This window comes from Dendropsophus ebraccatus, chromosome 2 (assembly GCF_027789765.1).
Source record: "Dendropsophus ebraccatus isolate aDenEbr1 chromosome 2, aDenEbr1.pat, whole genome shotgun sequence".
Classification (NCBI taxonomy): Eukaryota; Metazoa; Chordata; class Amphibia; order Anura; family Hylidae; genus Dendropsophus; species Dendropsophus ebraccatus.
In genome coordinates, this window is record NC_091455.1 from 114308367 (window position 1) to 114328335 (window position 19969).

General features: G+C 45.5%; 1 protein-coding gene across 4 annotated transcripts in view; it reads right to left on the minus strand.

Annotated features, from left to right (window-relative positions):
• Positions 1 to 19432, minus strand: part of MARCHF11 (membrane associated ring-CH-type finger 11) — a 44125-nt gene extending 24693 nt beyond the window's left edge. Inside the window, exons 1-2 of one of the 4 annotated variants that reach the window (XM_069960252.1) lie at positions 19350 to 19432; positions 18370 to 18671 (exon numbers count right to left, since the gene is read on the minus strand). In XM_069960252.1, the coding sequence (XP_069816353.1) occupies positions 18370 to 18555 (186 nt within the window). In that variant the 5' untranslated portion in view covers positions 18556 to 18671; positions 19350 to 19432. Of the gene's footprint in view, positions 1 to 18369; positions 18675 to 18974; positions 19053 to 19349 lie in introns of those variants that run through there. The other 3 variants (XM_069960251.1, XM_069960249.1, XM_069960250.1) reach the window with 3 other exon arrangements.
• Between the last annotated feature and the right edge of the window lie 537 nt (positions 19433 to 19969).

A 19969-nucleotide genomic window follows, 5' to 3' on the forward strand; every position in this document is an offset into this window, starting at 1 on the left:
GTGCTCTCCAGCTTCAAAGCGGTCTGTCTCAGCTGACAGGTCGCTCAGCCAATCACTGGCCGCAGCGGTCCCAGCCAGTGATTGGCTGAGCGGCCTGTCAGCTGAGACAGGCCGCTCTAAAGCTGGAGCGTGTATGACCCGGGGAGAGGCCAATTATAATTCCGTGTAATAGTATCCTAAGACTTTACTGTATGCTGGACCCTTACAGCAGGTAAGAGGTAAGCTAAAACGTCTCCACAAGCTGCAACATGGCACAATCAAATACAATTCCTGAAAAGACAGTTATTTTCAGAAAGGGTTAAAAAAAAAGGCTCCGAAAGGGTTAAAAAAAAAAGGCTCCGAAATTCCAAGCATGCCACAGTCAGAAGCCAAACCTCAGCTGGCAATCTAATATTGATGACCTGTCCTGAGGTTTGGCTATTAATTCCCTAAGGTTCTAAGACTGGATAACCCCAGAAGGCAAATATATGTAATCTCGAGAACAATCACAATGCTAAAACTACCAGTGATGTCCATGCAGCCCCAGCAGTTGTGCACTGTATTTGCAGCAGGTGACGTGACAAAATACATCTGACATAGAAGGGTGCAGATTCTTATTTTATCCATTATCATTCTCAAGTGGCACGCAGCAAGCAGCAGAAAAGCCCAGTCATTCTGATTGACTTCACCAAAGACAACGGGAATCACTCCAGAGTACAAATCTAATTTCCAAAGAATAAATCTTAGCAGGCTGCAAAATGCATTAGGCTAATGCCTGATCACTTCCAACGTTTAAGCCTTCGCCTATATTCTACTTTATTAGAGAGCCAAGAACTTATTTAGCCTGTCCTTCTAAAAGAAACTTTACCTGTTAAGATCCTGGTGATGTAACAAGCAGAGGTGAGACATATACACATACGATATGAGAACTGTGAATCTGTGGAACAGTCTACCACAGGATCTGGTCACAGCAACAACAGTAGAGGGCTTCAAAACCGGCCTAGACAAGTTCTTAGAGCAAAATATTATATAAATGCATATGTATAGAACCTATCACCCCTCCCCCTTCCCTGTATCCATCCCCTCCTTGGTTGAACTTGATGGACATGTGTCTTTTTTCAACCGTATTAACTATGTAACTATGTACTATGTAACTATGTAACTAGGTAACCTCATGCCTTCCATGCAGATATTATCCATATTATTTACTATTAAAGGGGTTGTCCAGCGAAAATCTTTTTCTTCCAAGTCAACTTATATCAGAAAGTTATATAGATTTGTCATTTACTTCTATTAAAAAATCTCAAGTCTTCCCATACTTATTAGATACTATATATCATGCAGGAAGTGTTGTTTTTTTTCAGTCTGACACAGTGCTCTCTGCTGACATCCCTGGCCGAGACAGGAACTCTGTCTTGGTTTTCTATGAATCCCCATAGAAAACCTAACCTGATTTGGACAGTTCCTGTCTCAGCCAGAGATGTCAGCAGAAAGCACTGTGTCAGACTGAAAATAACATAACATTTCCTACAGGACATACAGCAGCTAATAAGTATGCGAAGACTTGAAATTTTTTTATAGAAAAAATTACAAATGTATATGACTTTCTGACACCAGTTGATTTGAAAGAAAAAGATTTTCGCTGGACAACCCCTTTAATGATCTATAGAAGACAATAGTGGTTTCCATTCTAGTAGTTCATCATCTCCCCCTATGTCATGGGTTAGTTATGTGCTACACTTTATAGCCTAAAACATTTTTAGATTATTTTGGTTATTTTTTGTATGAAAATATTTTGACAACATTTTTACACCAGAAAGCAAAGGATTGACCAATTACATTTTAAAGAAAAGAATAAATGTTTGACCCCCTGATGATATAAAAGTAACTAGAGAACACACAGAAAAGCCATAGCTGAATGTGGTTATCTTAAAACTGAAAAGAGATCACTAGGACTAGCAATGCTCAAGCCTATTTCTTGTTACCATAATTTATCATACAGTGAGGCCCTATGTGATCAGGAAGTCTTTTAGGAGGCTTCAGGGAATGGACAGTATTTCCTGACCGTAAAAAGTGATTAGAAAAAAAAGCCATACTCACCTGCTGCATAGCTGCAAGGGTGCTCTCCCCCAGCTTCTCCCTTTCTGCACTGCAAGGGAGTCTGGCCCAATAGAAGCCTATGGGGGAGATTTATCAAATATTGTGTAAAGTGAAACTGGCTCAGATCAGATCAAATTCCACCTTTCATTTTCCAAAGAGTCTGTGAGGAATGAAAGGTGGAATCTGATTGGCTGCTAGGGGCAACTGAGACAGTTTTACTTTACACCAGTTTGATAAATCTTCCCCCATAAGTCCATTAATCTATCCACATTTTCTAAAAGAAATACGGATACATTTTCGTGATGTGTGCATGGGACCCTACATAGGGAGCTTAGCTGCCTTTACATCTTTACATACGGGGATAATCCTGCAGAAAGCTTATTCGCCACTCACGAATTGCATCAAATTTTCTCGTGTATTAGAAAAGCCTTGCTTGTACAGAACACTTTAGACTTTAGAATGGAGGATACGGGACCCTTCTAATGGTGCGTTTACACAGACAGATTTATCTGAAAGATCTTTGAAGCCAAAGCCAGGAACAGACTATAAACAGGGATCAGGTCATAAAGGAAAGACTGGGATCTATCCTCTTTTTAAATCCATTCTTGGCTTTGGCTTCCAAAATCTTTCACCACGCGTATCGCCACCACACTGTGGCTTCGTCAGGACGTGGTGGCAATACGCGTGGTGTTTTTTTTCCACTACTACATGGGGACATAGACTTAGCAGGTTGTATTTTGTCTGTATTGCATGTGATATTATCATTAGAATTTTTTTGTTATATACCATTATGAATTCTTTTGACGATCTACTCTATAGTCCTCTTAGGTAAAGGCTTGTATGTGTAAAGACTTGTAGTAGTGTAGCACAGCCTGCATTATGAGGCTGTTGCTGTTCATACCATTTTAATTGCTTTTATCATTTCTTTCGTAATGGTGCGTTTACACAGGCAGATTTATCTGACAGATTCGAAAAGAGGAGAAATCTCAGTCTTTTCTTTATGACTCGTTCCCTGTTTATAGTCTGTTTCTGGCTTTGGCTTCAAAAATCTGTCAGATAAATCTGTCTGTGTAAACGCACCATTAGCCGGGTTAATAAAGCTATTTTAATTACATTTCATTGGTGTGCACTGTGATTTATATACCCTATATTTCTCTGTCCTTTTTTTGTTTTGTTCCATTGATATTAGTCTATAGGGTACACAGTAACACCCTTTCTTATTATTGTGCATACCTGTGGTGCCCGCTTTGTTCTTCTTTTTCTCTTTTTTTTTTCACAACCTCTCCTACCTGACACTAGAGATGAGCGAACCAGACGGATTTCTGGTTCGTATGAATCAGAAATCTCGGCGGCTGACTCCCGCTGTCTGCTCCCTCCGTGCAGCGGGTGGATACATCGTAAGGAACGCCTGGAAAACTGGGATACAGCCATTGGCATTGGCTGTATCATACGAACCAGAAATCCGGCGGGTTTTCTCATCTCTACCTGACACATGTTATTAAAGGGGTCTCCTCTGCTGGGGGCACCACAAGTCTCAGCAGATAATCAGTCTTGGGACACTATCATTCCCACCATAATGTTTCGTGTTTGGGGCACACTAACCTGTAGATATCTGGATCTTAACTAACAGAATATTACAAGCACCATCACTCCCAGCATTGTTAACACTTCCTGTCTAATGTACTACAACCCTCAGCAGAATCACCTCTCCAGTCTGCAGCACTACGGGGGGAAGGACTATAGAGGGGGTGCATACTACAGGGAGCTGACTACTCTGTGGGCTACCTACAAGAGGGATAGCTACATATAGGATACTATATTTTTACCATGATTTTTGGTCACATCACACCCCCCAAAAAAATTCATTAAGTGATCAAAAGGTGATACCAAATAAAACTGCAGATCAAAGTGCAAAAAATAATCCTGCACACCACAGCCATGCAGGGCAAAACATGAAAGGTTAGAGTAGTCAGAGGTTAGAGTAGTCAGAGGTTAGAGTAGTCAGAGGTTAGAGTAGGACAACTTTAAGCTCTTGTATTTAAATCTTTTTTAACTATTTCTAAAGTAGTAAAATAAAATAAAAAGCCCATAACCTGCTGTCACCATAATAGTGCAGACCTGAAGACCTTAACGGCTTGAAAACAGTTGGAGGTGTAGCTTTTTCTCATACTTGGGAATCGAATTGGTATCGAGTATCGAAATAAAAAATCGAGTATTGGTATTGAACTCAAAATTCTGGTATCGTGACATAACTACTGTGTGGCCAGCAGCTGATAATTAGCCAATAATATTTTCTTTGGCTGATCGCCGTCTTTATTACACTGAGCGAAATGGCAGATTATTCCTCCATCTAATGAGACCCTTACATTATCAGCCATTTCTGCCCCATCCAAACATATAGACTTAGGGTACGTTCACACGTACCGGATCCCCAGCGGATTTCTCGCTGCGAATTGGCAGCGAGACCCGCTGCGGATCCCTGCCTAGTAAACTCTATGGGCAGACAACCTTGCAGCAGGATGTACACCCCTCTGCGAGTTTGTCCGCAGCCCTCCCCGTTAACCCCTCCGCCGATGTCTTCACGTCCCGCTCAGCCAATCAGTGTGCGCACTGATTGGCCAAGCGGGAGGTGCCAAGAACCCCCAAAGCAAGCCGGAGCGGGGACCAGGTGATGTATGCGCTCCGGCGGCGGGGGGTTAACGGGGCGTGCTGCGAATCCTGCTGACCATAGGGTGTACTGGGCAGGGATCTGCAGCAGGTCTTGCTGCCAATTCGAGCGAGAAACCTGCTGCGGATCCGTTACGTGTGAACGCAGCCTAACAGTACATCCCTTAGTACTTACAGTAAAGTTTATAAAGTAGGTATAAGCAGGTGAACAGTACAGTGGTCCCTCAACTTACAATGGCCTCAAGATACAATATTTTCAACATACAATGTTCCTTTCTGAAACATTGTAACTTGAGACCAGACTCCACATACAATGCTACAGACAGTCAGGATCTGCGGAACATGTAAAAAAAAACTAGCTGGTCGACCAAAGAAAGTGGCCATTTTACTGGTAAAATCCCAGTATTTTTGCAGTGCAGTGCATGCAGTGATTGGCTATCTGGTATCTCCTCTCTACAGTACAGTGTAATACTACATGTCCTGTACTGCTGTGTGTGCATAGTATCTTCTCTCTAGTTTTGTGTGATACTACATGTCCTGTGCTGCTCTTAGTCTGTCAGGATGAGTGTAACGCCTGGAGTAGTGGATCCACTGGACCGTCACCAGCGATGGCACTAACCTCACCAGGGAGCGGAGTCTAAGGGGCCGCTGGTTTTCACCAGAGCCCGCCGCAAGGCGGGATGGACTTGCTGCGGCAGGCGACCCCCAGGTCGCTACCCCTGGCTTGGTTGCTAGTGACGGCAGGCGAGGCGTGGCAGGAGCAGTGGTGTAACAGGTGAGCAGGAACCAGGAACAAGGACTAGGGACCAGGTAGCGGATAGGAATCAGGAACAACGGGAAGGCAGCGGGCAAGGACTAGGGACAAGGACTGGAGACAGGAACAAGGAACAGGGACTAAGGTCAGGAACAACAGGGGGCTGGGCCAAACGCTATGGGAAGCATGTAGAGCAGGGGTGGGGAACCTTTTCCATGTCGAGGGCCGGTCGGGCCTTAATAAAATCATTCGAGGGCCGCACTCAATGTTATACCGTGCGCGGCAGTTAGTAGCGGGGGGTTTGCAGCACCCGAACAAGGCAAAGTATTGTTCCCCTAATGCCCCTGCTATTGTAGTTAACCCTCTGTTATTCCCCATTGTACCTGATTTGAATCCTTAGTGATGCCCCTGGTAGCCTAGTTAACCCCCCAGCCATGTCCCTGGTGGCCTACTTAACCCCCCCCCCCCCCCAGTCATGTCCCTGGTAGCCTAGTTAACTCCTCAGTCATGTCCCTGGTGGCCTAGTTAACTCCTCAGTCATGTCCCTGGTAGCCTAGTTAACTCCTCAGTCATGTCCCTGGTAGCCTAGTTAACTCCTCAGTCATGTCCCTGGTGGCCTAGTTAACTCCTCAGTCATGTCCCTGGAAGCCTAGTTAACTCCTCAGTCATGTCCCTGGTGGCCTAGTTAACTCCTCAGTCATGTCCCTGGTGGCCTAGTTAACCCCTCAGTCATGTCCCTGGTAGCCTAGTTAACCCCCCAGTCATGTCCCTGGTAGCCTAGTTAACCCCCCAGTCATGTCCCTGGTAGCCTAGTTAACCCCCCAGTCATGTCCCTGGTAGCCTAGTTAACCCCCCAGTCATGTCCCTGGTGGCCTAGTTAACCCCCAGTCATGTCCCTTGTGGCCTAGTTAACCCCCCAGTCATGTCCCTGGTAGCCTAGTTAACCCCCCAGTCATGTCCCTGGTGGCCTAGTTAACCCCCCAGTCATGTCCCTGGTAGCCTAGTTAACCCCCCAGTCATGTCCCTGGTGGCCTAGTTAACCCCCAGTCATGTCCCTTGTGGCCTAGTTAACCCCCCAGTCATGTCCCTGGTAGCCTAGTTAACCCCCCCCCCCAGTCATGTCCCTGGTGGCCTAGTTAACCCCCAGTGTCTGCCCCAAATGAAAAAAATAAACATCCCACTCACCTTTCCTCCGCTCCCACGCTGTCCAGGTCCTCTTCTCCCTCCTCTCTTCTGTGCCGGTCTTCTCCTGCAAGCGGCGCGCGATGAAATGACGTCATCGCGCGCGGCCCGCAGGAGTCAGAAGACGTGCGCCGCTCTGGTGAGGCAGGAGCCGGCATACAACACATCTTCCTGTGTCTGTGCCAGCTCCTGCCTCACCAGCGCGGCGCACGTCACAGGAGGGCAGGAGTCAGAAGATGTGCACCACTCTGAGGGGAAGGAGCCGGCACTCACAGCATCCTCCTGGCAGCTGTCACAGACACAGGAGGATGCCGTGTGTGTCGGCTCCTTCTCCTCCAGAGCGGCGCATGTCACAGGGGAGCCGCGGGCCACATCCAGAGGTGTCAGGGGCCGGATGCGGCCCGCGGGCCGGAGGTTCCCCACCCCTGATGTAGAGGCTCCAACGCGAGGGACAGGGCACGCTGGGATTTATAGGAAGTGATTGGGTGCAACTACCAATTAGGGGCGGACTGGCCCTTTAAATCTGAGACAGCCGGCGCGCGCGCGCCCTAGGAGGCGGGGATGCGCGCGCCGGCCGGCACAGACGGAGACAGGAGCGGAGGAGAGGTGAGGCGCCCCCAGGGGCCGAACTAGCAGCAGCGCCGGGTCCCTGCACAAGGACCCCGGCGGCTGCATGGGCCAGGAGGAGGTCGCGGCGGCGGCCCGGAACACGGGACGCCGCCGTGGCCGTGACAGTACCCCCCCCCTTTGGCCTCCCCCTCTTTCTTGCCTGCAGATGGAGGCATCAGGCAAATCTTGGTATTCCGCCGGTAGGCCGGACAAAGGCTTGGCGGGCTCGGGTGACAACATAGAGTACTTGGGCTGAGGTGACCTCAGACACTGGTTGGAACAGTCCTGACCCCAACTGAGAATCTTCCCGGTTCTCCAGTCCAGCTTAGGGGCATGTAATTGCAGCCAAGGGAGTCCCAGGAGGATGGTGGAAGAAGAATGGGGCAGGACGTAGAAGGAGATCTTTTCCAGATGTGAAGTGCCCACCTGGAGGACTAGAGGTGCGGTCTGGTAGTGCACATGGTCGGTAAGAATCTCGCCCGTGACCGAGGAGATAAAATTAAATGAGCATCACATGCTTGAAACAAAGTTATTTACCCTCAATTCTGAAAAGGTGCCAATAATTTTGTCCGGCCCATTTTTGGAGTTTTATGTGAAATTATGTCAAATTTACCTTTTTTTTCAGTTTTTTTCTTTTTTGTTTGTGTTGTTCCAATACGCACAAAGGAAATAAACATGTGTATAACAAACCACGTGTAATTGCAATAATTTAATGGGAGGAATACTTCATTTTCAGGAAAAAATTCAGGGGTGCCAACACTTTTGGCCATGACTGTATCTAGATCTCTATCTACATAATGTCCAATGTCAGCAGCACAACCCAAAGGAAGTTTCGTTCACTGGCTCACTGCTTAGTTTCGTTCACTTAGCTCACTGGCTAAGCAAAAATACACCTACATGACCTTGTTGGTGCTGCTGCGTACACCCCGGTGGCATGGTCCATTTTTCAACTTGCCGCCTGTTTTCTGCGCTGGTTTTGTGACCTGCAAATAAGGCCCCTCCATGCACTGGAGGCGGGCCCAGTGCCCCCAGTACACCCATATCCTATCCCCTGTGTGACGCAGCCAGACTTGATTCTAAAGGAGTCGCATCACCAATGGGAGAGGATATCGGGATCTATGTGCCAGCGCCGACCAGGTCATGTAAAAAAAAAAAATACTGTAGCAAAATGGTACATTCGCTTTTAGGCCATGTTCACACACTGTATTGACAACAGCTGTTGTCTGACACGGCCGTTGTTAGCAGTGTCAAACAATGGCACTGTCTTGCTTGTTCCCTTGGTAGAAAAAAGGCATGTTTATTATTTCCTGTGTCCGCAGTTCAACAATGGCTGTAGTGTATTGATTTCATTACCAACGGACATTCTTTTCAGTAAAAAGAACAGCCCTTGTTAATAAAATTAATGCATTGTGTGAATAAGGCCTAAAAAGGCTGTGTGAGGTAGCAAAAAGGTTGCACTTTGTTTGGCATTTGATGGAATAAACTACTTTTTTTTGCTTCACTTTATCTTTTTCGCTTATCTATCTATAGAGAAAGTCGCAGTACACCTCACAAGTCCTTCAGATGTGGTTTATTTCACAATAAAATTTGATGTGGAGCTATGTTTCAGTCTCCTCCTGAGATCATTATCTACAGAGCTGGCCAAAAGTATTGACACCCCTGCAATTCTGTCAGATAAGACTCAATTTCTTCCAGAAAATGATTGCAATTACAAATGCTTTGGTATTAATCTCTTCATTTACATTGTCTTCAATGGAAAATCACAAAAAGAATTGTCAAAAAGCCAAATTGGATATAATTTCACACCAAACATAAAAAAGGGTTGGACAAAAGTATTGGCACCCTTAGAAAAATCATGTGATGCTTCTCTAATTTGTTTAATTAACAGCACCTGTTACTTACCTGTGCCACATAACAGGTAATGGAAATAACTAAATCCCACTTGCAGCCAGTTGAAATGGACACTGTCCTGTGTCCTTGTGTGTACCACATTGAGCATGGAAAAAAGAAAGAAGACCAGAGAACTGTCTGAGGACTTGAGAGGCAAAATTGTGAGGAAGCATGAGCAATCTCAAGGCTACAAGTCCATCTCCAAAGACCTGAATGTTCCTGTGTCTACTGTGCGCAGTGTCATCAAGAGGTTTAAAGCCCATGGCACTGTGGCTAACCTCCCTAGATGTGGACGGAAAAGAAAAAGTGACGAGAAATTTTAACAAAAAGCTTGTGTGGATGGTGGCTAAAGAACCTCGACTAACATCCAAACAAGTTCTAGGTGCCCTGCAGTCCGAGGGTACAACAGTGTCAACCCGTACTATCCGTCAGCCTCTATGGTAGGATACCCAGGAAGACCCCACTTCTGACCCAGAGACATAAAAAAGCCAGGCTGGAGTTTGCCAAAACTTACTTGAGAAAGCCAAAAACTTTTTGGAAGAATGTTCTCTGGTCAGATGAGACAAAAGTAGAGCTTTTGGGAAAAGGCATAAACAGAGTTTACAGGGGGGGAAAAGAAGCCTTTAAAGAAAAGAACATGGTCCCTACAGTCAAACATGACGGAGGTTCCCTGATATTTTGGGGTTGCTTTGCTGCCTTTGGCATTGGACTGCTTGACCCTGTGCATGGCATTATGAAGTCTGAAGACTACCAACACATTTTGCAGCATAATGTAGGGCCCAGTGTGAGAAAGCTTGGTCTCCCCCAGAGGTCATGGGTCTTCCAGCAGGACAATGACCCAAAACACACTTCAAAAAGCACTAGAAAATGGTTTGAGAGAAAGCACTGGAGACTTCTAAAGTCCAGACCTGAATCCCATAGAACACCTGTGGAGAGATCTCAAAATGGCAGTTTGGAGAAGACACCCTTCAAATCTCAGGGACCTGAAGCAATTTGCCAAAGAAGAATGGTCTAAAATTCCAGCACAGCATTGTAAGAAAACTCACTGATGGTAACCGGAAGCGGTTGGTCGCAGTTATTTTTTTCTAAAGGTTGTGCTACCAAGTATTAGGCTGAGGGTGCCAATACTTGTGTCCGGCCCATTTTTGGAGTTTTGTGTAAAATGAACAATGATTTGACTTTTTTCATTCTCTTTTGTGTTTTTTCATTGCAAGCCAAATAAATGAAGATTTATATGACAGAATTGCAGGGGTGCCAATACTTTTGGCCAACACTGTAGCTCCTTCTTGAGACTTATTCCCAGTTTTGTATTGCCCCCCAAAAGTTATACAAATCACCAATATACACTTATTATTGGAAATGCTTATTAAGTGCTTTTCCCTGCACTTACTACTGCATCAAAGCTTCACTTCCTGGATAACATGGTGATGTCACGACCCGACTCCCAGAGCTGTGCGGGCTGTGGCTGCTGGAGAGGATGATGGCAGAGAGATGCTCGGTGTCCCTCCAATGCCCTCTGTCCCTCAGTGTCCCCCTGCCATCATCCTCTCCAGCAGCCACAGTCCGCACAGCTCTGGGAGTCGGGTCGTGACATCACCATTTTATCCAGGAAGTGAAGCTTTGATGAAGTATTAAGTGAAGGGAAAAAAAGCACTTTATAAGCATTTCCCGTAATTAGTGTATATTGGTGATTTGTATAACTTTTGGAGTGCAATACAATACTTAAATAAAACTTTTTGCTTCTCCTTTAAGGGAGACCTGTCACCCCCCATGCCGGGACAGAGCCCGGACGACCCCAAATCCCCCCCTGCAGGACTTCTCCTTTAATCTACGGAGGTTACAGAGTGTGAAGTTGCGATATGGACTCACAGCTCTCCAGGCATCACGTAACAATATGATGCCGGGAGAGCTGTAAGTATTTAAATCTTGGCGGGAATGTACTGATACAGCCTCAGTAGATTAGGGAGCGTGGGAATAAGCCCTCCCTTAGTGAACATACAGGGCATATATGTGAATCACACATCGTTCACAAACAGGTGCAGGTGCAACAGTGAATGAACACCTTTTGTACACATTTGATGGATCAAAAGCATCTCTTTTTCATTTGTCAGTGCTGCGGTAGACTTCTCTTTGCACTCTTCTCCTCTGGCTCCTGAATAGGGCCAGATATAGATGTTCTCTACATACAATACATGCACGGACTGTATGCTATGGAAAGGACTATCAGACCTCCCACCATTCATTCACTGATGCTACTGTACTGACTCACTGTATGAGGATGACGGAAGTTCTAATAGTCCATTCATGTGCACAGACCGTATATACAGAATGTGTGAATCTGGCCTTAGGCTCTGCTACCTGCCACGCCAAACATCTTTCATTCATTTGGTGGATGTGCGCTTGTCTCAGATTTTGCATCTATCTATCCATCTCATATCTATCTTTCTTTTCAACTCTCTGTCTGTAGCATAACGCTATAAACTCCAAAGCTCTTTATCAGGTATAGAAGAAATGAAAATGAAGCAGTGATAATTATAGTGTATGAACCTAAGAGTACTGATGTGGCACAAACACAAAGAAGAAAAAATGTCCACACCAACGACTAACCAATCACAGTGCAGCTTTCATCTCATATAGTGCATGTTATAAATATTAGCAGTCCTGTGGTCTGGTTGTTTTAAGAAACAGACAGACGTTTCAGGTTATTTGCCCCTCGTCAATGTGGAGCAGGATTCTGGCTGGTTAGGGCAATGACAAATCAGAGAGAGCTGACCAAAATTGTGTTTTTGCCCATATCCACAGATACTGTAATAACTTATTCAGATGGCTATAATAAACAATAAACATCAAATGAAAGTATTTACTTTCTCCAGCTAACCTCTATCTTGGGCTGGGTTCACCCTGCGTTCTTCCCTCTGTTTGGCATGTAAATTAGGAAAGGTACTGATGTACATACTAAATGTCTCCTTAGGGTAGCTTCACGCGTACCGTATCGCAGCGGATTTAATCTAAATAACTGAACATACTATCAAATCTGCTGCAGATCTTGTACGTGGAAACGCACCCTAAGGGTACAAACACACACACCGTATATGCAGCGTATTTACTGCTGCGATACGCAGCAAATACGCAGCAGATACGCAGCAAATTAGATCTAAATAACTGAACACAGCATCAAGTCTTCACCATCAAATCTGCTGAAGATCTGCTGCGTATTTGCTGTGTATCTGCTGCATATACGGTGTGTGTGTTTGTACCCTTGGAGTTCCATGGAATCCAAAAGTTTGTCTTTCTTTAATCCTTCATTTGGCCAGAAAATGTCATTGTACTGCAAAAAATGAACTATAGACTAGTGCAGGGGTAGACTATGCCAACTCCATACACTAGGTCCTGTAAAAACGGATCTGTTAATGTTACCGGATACCATATTAGCTTCTGGGGATGGACACCACAGGTATTTATCACAGAGCACCCATTTATTTCAGAGAAAATGACAAATCTGAATACCCCAGCAAGTCATGGGTGAGGGGGACTATCTTTTAGCTATGTCTGGAACATGGCCGCCATACTGAAAGCTGCAATATTGGATCAAGGGCAAGTTTTTTTTTTCAAGTTTTATCAAAGAAGACCAAAGTTGTCTCAGAAATCGATTTGCAAAATCTCTTGTGGTTCAAAAGTTATCTACACAGAAAATTCCAACAACCATCAATGTTCCGTGTGATGCACAGCTATTTGATATGTTCAGTGTGTTGTTGTTGGTGCTGAACACAGAGCTGAAGCTGAAAAGCAACTTTCTGTGTTTCTATCAAAGAGATATTACATTCTTTGAAATACTACATGACAACTGTCCCATTGAAAAAATTGACCTTGATCCAATATAGCAGCTTTAAAGATGGTAGCTATGTTCCAGACATAGCCTAAAAGATAGGCCCCTTCACCCATTACTTACTGGGATATTCAGATATATCATTTTCCCTTTCATATCAGAAATAAAAGGCTTCCTAAGACTTTAGACTTCATTATTATGAAAAGTTCCTACTTTCAACCTAGGCAAAACATAGCTCAGGAATACCATCACTGTGAAATCAAAGGGTGCCTTTACACAGAGAGATTTATCTGACAGATTTTTGAAGCCAAAGCCAGGAACAGACTGTAAATAGAGAACAATAGCTGATGTTTTGGTCACTCTGAATGTTTGTGGTGCTTTCACACTCGGGGTAGCATTAAACGGAGGGCAACAACCCAGCAGCAGGACCGCTACCTCCGCCTTTGTGCAAGGAGGATCAGGAGGAGCACTGCCAGAGCCCTGCAAAATGACCTCCAGCAGGCCACAAATGTGCATCTGTCTGCACAAACAGTTAGAAACCGACTTCATGATGATGGTATGAGGGCCTGACGTCCACAGATGGAGGTTGTGCTCACAGCCCAACACTGGGACAGAGCCCGGCCGACCCCCCGGTGCAGACCCATATACTCACCGCTTCTGAGAAGTCCCGCTCCTAGACCCCCTCCCGCCGAGATATCTCCATCTGAAGCCGCACGCATGCTCCCAGAGATGAGCCCGATGCCCGTAGAGAATGACTGGAGCCGTCATTCTCTCTGGGCGTCGGACTCATTTCTGGGAGCGTGAGCACGGCTTCGGACGGAGAAATGTCGGCGGCGGGAGCGGATCCAGAAGCAGGTCTTCTCGGAAGCGGTAAGTATATGTGTCTGCACCGGGGGGGGGGGTACCGGTGGGTTATAAAAAAATCACTTTTTTACCTGCACCTACTGCTGCATCAATGCTTCACTTCCTGGATAAAATGGTGATGTCACGACCAGACTCCCAGAACTGTGCGGGCTGTGGCTGCTGGAGAGGATGATGGCAGAGGGACACTGAGGGACACAGGGCACTGGAGGAACACTGAGCATCCCTCTGCCATCATCCTCTCCAGCAGCCACAGCCCGCACAGCTCTGTGAGTAGAGTCGTGACATCACCATTTTATCCAGGAAGTGAAGCCTTAAAGGGGTAGTGCGGCGTTTAACTTTTATTCACTAAATAACACACATTACAAAGTTATACAACTTTTTAATGTGTGTTATTTAAGTGAATGGCCCCCTTCCCCGTGTTCCCCCCACCCGGGAAGTGTTGGTGCATTATACTTACTTGTTCGCTGTTGACCCCGGCCGCCATCTTGTGCCAACGACGTCATCTTCGGTAGGCCAGCCGAACCGCTCTGGCCAGCCCTCATGCCGGCCCCCCTCTGCCGCATCATCAGCTGCTCAGCCACGATTGGCTGAGCATAACTGAGCATAACGTCGACACAACATGGCGGCCGGGGTCAACAGCGAACACGTAAGTATAATGCACCACACTTTCGGGGTGGGGGGAACACGGAGAAGGGGGCCATTTACTTAAATAACACACATTACAAAGTTGTATAACTTTGTAATGTGTGTTATTTAGTGAATAAAAGTTAAACGCCGCACTACCCCTTTAATGCAGTAGTAAGTGCAGGGGAAAAAGCACTTTATAAGCATTTCCTGTAATAAGTAAATATTGGAGATTTGTATAACTTTTGGGGGGCAATGCAATACTTTAATAAAAAATTTTGCCAGACTTCTTTAATTTTTTGTGAGACTCCAAATCCAGGCCTCCATTGGTTAATAAATTTAATTTCCATTGATTTTTGTGTAAAGGCATAAAAAAAAAAAAAAAGAAAAAAGAAAAATTGGGGATCGATCTATTCTCTAGCAACCAACATTTAACCTTGATATCCTTGAAGTAAGTGGGTTACTCACGTCTCGGAGGGGAGATTGGTCAAACTCCCCCCCGCCGCCAAGAAATCTGGTAGCCGCAATACAGCCAGTCGATGTTGCACTTCTCAGTGATGGACAGGATTCCTCCCCAGATCTTCTATGCGCAGCCTATTAAGTCTTCTATCATGCTTTACAGCTAGGACCGGAGCAAAATTTGCAATCTAATTCATATAACATACATTTATAAATGTATGTTATATGAATTAGATTGCAAATTTTGCCCCGGCAGTGATGTAAAGGGGAGGAGGAATAAGGAGCTAGTGGGATTTTTAAAGTGTATGTCAGTTATTTGCTACTATGTCCCTGATGAAGGAATTGGGTATTCCGATACGCGTTGGACAAAGAATAAATTTGTTGTTTTAATATTATCACGGAATTTATCTTCAAATCACTGTGATCGAGGAATTTGCTCCGATCCTAGATGTAAAGCACGACAGAAGACTCAGTAGGCTGCGCATAGAAGATCTGGGGAGAGATCCTGTCCTTCACTGAGAAGTGCAACATTGACTGGCTGTACTGCGGCTACGAGATTTCCTGGCGGCGGGGGGGGGGTTTGACCAATCTCCCCTCCGAGACGTGAGTAACCACTTACTTCAAGGATATCAAGGTTAAATGTTGGTTGCTAGAGAATAGATCGCTCCCCAATTTTTCTTTTTTTTTTTATGCCTTTCCATGTTGGACCGGTGACTTGGATCCTCTGGCGGGTGTAGCGATCCCGACAGAATTGTGTTATTAATCTCTTGGGCGTTGGTCTGCAGTGAGTGGTGAAGCTTCACCACTGACCAATTGTGAGTGTTTTATTTCCTAGAGTCCTGTTCCAACCATATGAACGTTACCGCTCCCAAAGTGCGTTCTTTTCTTTTTGTTTTTACATGGATTGATTTTTATGTGTGATTTTGTTGTCAGCACACTTAACTTTGTACAGAACAAAGTATTCAATGAGAGTATTTCATTCATTCAGATCTAGGATGTGTTTTTTTTTTTTAGAAATATACATATATATATATATATATATATATATATATATATATATATATATACAGTGTATGATAGGCTGCCTGCACACTAATCCCTCGTTGCTGTCATGGGTAATAAGGGCAATTTATCAGAGTTGCAACAATGAATAATTACCAGCTTTTGGGCCAAGGGTGGCAATATTTCTGAAACTGAGCAGATTATGAACTGTTTATATGCTGCTGTAGTGAATGTGTATAGTGACAGGCACCATATGCCACTGATGTGAGGGGTGAACATTGCCTACAAAGGTGTACGATGGTGTACTGATGCTACAGTGAGTGGAGCTGCTCACCGTAAAAATAAATAGTCACAGCAGTACTGGAATTGGAGCTCCACTGATGGGCGGATGTGCTGATGGGGAGACACTTGCAGACTAAATGCAAATTTCAATGACCTGGTTGCCCATTCAGTAGAATGACAACCATGCTGGGCTGTGGGTTCACTAAGCAATGTCCAAATCCAACACCCCCATTATGCCACCATCTAAGACTGATTACATAGAAAAACTGTTTAATGGTGCGTTCACACCTACAGGATCTGCAGCAGATTTTCTGCAGCAGATTTCATTTAAATAACTGAACACAGCATCAAATCTGCTGCAGATCTGCTGCAGATCCTGTAGGTGTGAACGCACCCTAAAAGAGGAGCTGTCTTGCTTGCCCATACCAACCAGGCCCCCCTCCTGCCACCCTATATCTTCCCCATCACCTGTATATAAGGGATCATTATGTGTCTGCCTGTGTAAAGTGTCAGCTTCTGTGTACAGTATATGTGGTACATTACAGGCTGTGTACAGTATACGTGGTACATTACTGCCTGTGTAGAGTGTCAGCTCCTGTGTACAGTATATGTGGTATATTACTACCTGTATACAGTATATGTGATACATTACAGCATGTGTAGAGTATCAGCTCCTGTGTACAGTACATGTGGTATATTACAGTCTGTGTAAAGTATATGTTGTACATTACTACCTGTGTAGAGTGTCAGCTCCTGTGTACAGTATATGTGGTACATTACAGTCTATGTACAGTATATGTGGTACATTACAGAATGTGTACAGTATATGTGGTATACTACAGCCTGTGTACAGTATATGTGTGGTATATTACTACCTGTATACAGTATATGTGGTACATTACAGCATGTGTAGAGTATCAGCTCCTGTGTACAGTACAAGTGGTACATTACAGTCTGTGTAAAGTATATGTTGTACATTACTACCTGTGTAGAGTGTCAGCTCCTGTGTACAGTATATGTGGTATACTACAGCCTGTGTACAGTATATGTGGTACATTACAGCCTGTGTACAGTATATGTGGTACATTACAGCCTGTGTACAGTATATGTGGTATACTACAGCCTGAGTGGAGTGTCAGCTCCTGTGTACAGTACATGTGGTATATTACAGTCTGTATCCTGTTTGTCAGCTTCTGTGTACAGTATATGTGGTACATTACAGTCTGTGTACAGTATATGTGGTACACTACAGCCTGTGTGGAGTGTCAGCTCCTGTGTACAGTATATGTGGTATATTACAGCCTGTGTACAGTACATGTGGTATATTACAGTCTGTATACAGTACATGTGGTATATTACAGCCTGTATACAGTACATGTGGTATATTACAGTCTGTATATAGTACATGTGGTATATTACAGCCTGTATACAGTACATGTGGTACATTACAGCCTGTGTGCAGTGTATGTGGTATATTACAGCCTGTGTACAGTACATGTGGTATATTACAGCCTGTATACAGTACATGTGGTACATTACAGCCTGTGTGCAGTGTATGTGGTACATTACAGCCTGTGTACAGTACATGTGGTATATTACAGTCTGTATACACTACATGTGGTATATTACAGTCTGTATACAGTACATGTGGTACATTACAGCCTGTGTACAGTATACAGTATGTGGTACATTACTGCCTGTGTGGAGTGTCAGCTCCTGTGTACAGTACATGTGGTATATTACAGTCTGTATACACTACATGTGGTATATTACAGTCTGTATACACTACATGTGGTACATTACAGCCTGTGTACAGTATACAGTATGTGGTACATTACTGCCTGTGTGGAGTGTCAGCTCCTGTGTACAGTATATGTGGTACATTACAGTCTGTCTCCTGTGTGTCTGCCCCTGGATGACAGGTGTGTGTGCAGGGATCCCATAGGTGTCCTGTATAGCGCTGCATATGATGTGGCAGGCGGCGGCGGCGGCAGGTGCAGGGCACGTCCACCACGGTGTATGGCAGTGAGCAGCGCTCCGGTCCCGGTGACAGGGCAGAGCTGATGCACAGTGATGTAGCAGCTCTGCCGGTCCCCACACTACAGGCACACGGTGTGAGCGGCCCCATTACCTGCTCGGGCCCCTGGAAGCAGATCTTGCAGGCCGGCGGGCTCGGGGTGTCACTGCTCTCTACACTGTCCGCGTCCGTCCGGGTGTCCGGCTGAGCGGCCGTCCCCGCATCCTCATTCCCCGGCTCTTGTTTACCATCCTCCGGCACGTCTTCAGTCTTCTTGTCAGCCCCCCGCTCGTCCTGCATCCCGGCGGCGGAGGACAGGTGCCCGGTGCGGGTGTGGACAGACGTGTGCGGGCACCAGGGAGCGGTGCGGGGTCACTGTGTGTCCGGCTCCATCAGTGGCGGAGGCTGCAGCCCATCTGCTGGAGACATGAGGAGGAGGAGGAGGAGACTGGCGCTCGGCAGGAATAACACTCTATGGAGAACCGTGGGCTCTGCTCACTCCGCAGTATAGACGTGTGGATACATGGAGAGTAGACTGGCCCTATATACAGCGCTGTATACATAACCGTCTGCTGTATACATAACCGTCTGCTGTATACCCGCCACCTATGTGCCCCGTCTCTGGTACCTGCCCCGCACAGACCCCCGCCCCGCCCCGCACACTGGATTTTAGCCCTCATATAGGGTGGTGGAGTATCAACACTAGGAAATCTACATACCTGCGGCGTACTGGTGGGTACCGCGGGGGCGTGTCTCCTGCAACTGTCATACTGACCCTCATCAAGGTGCACCTGACTCTGCACTAACAAGTACTGTGTAGCAGATTCTGCATTAAAAACCAGGACCACCAAGTTACCTCACCGAATCTACTATTTTATGTCTGGTTTGTGTGACTTGTAGCTGTTTGTTTCCTTAAAGGGAATCTGTCAGCAAACGTATTTTGTGGACCCACTTCCGGGGTGGGGGTGGGGGTGACTTACACACATTACAAAGTTATATAACTATGTAAAATGCTTCGATCACCTATTTGCCCCCCTTTCCTATCTTTTCTCCCCTCAACCCCCTACCAGGAAGTGAAGTAAACTCCTTCTTACCTAATGACTGTTGACCCCAGGCTTTTATGTGGCAGCCATTTTGTAACTATGGCATCATCAAGAGGGAGGCGGGTCTAAGCCCTGTTAAGCCAGTCTCCTTTTTATCTGATGACAGCTGTCATGGTTTGAATAAGATGTAAGCCATCTAACAGTTCTACAGAGTCAGTTAGACATACCAGGAGACAAAGTGCATCATGGGAAAGCCCAAACCAGGAAGTAAAGAAAAAATGAAGCCACCAACTGAAGCTTCAGGGACCCGAAAACAGCAGGAAATTCAAACGGAGACAGACTCCGGAGGGAGGGTAAATGTAAAAACTATGTTTATGATTGATTGATTATTTTATTTATCAGTGCCGGAGTACCTCTTTAAATCAGAGGGAATGTGAATAAAAATGAATAAAGTAAAATACAGACATATACAAGTACACATATTTAGTATCCAGGGCCGTATTTACCACTAGGCACCCGTGGTCCGGTACCTAGGGCAGCACCTTGCAGGGGGGCAGCACCAGGGAGCAGGGGGACAGAAAAAAATAACTTTTTTGTTTTTATTTTTTTAGTTTCCCTCCTCCCATTCAGACTTTCCAGTAAATCTGGTGTCTTTTCCAGGGGGGTGGGGG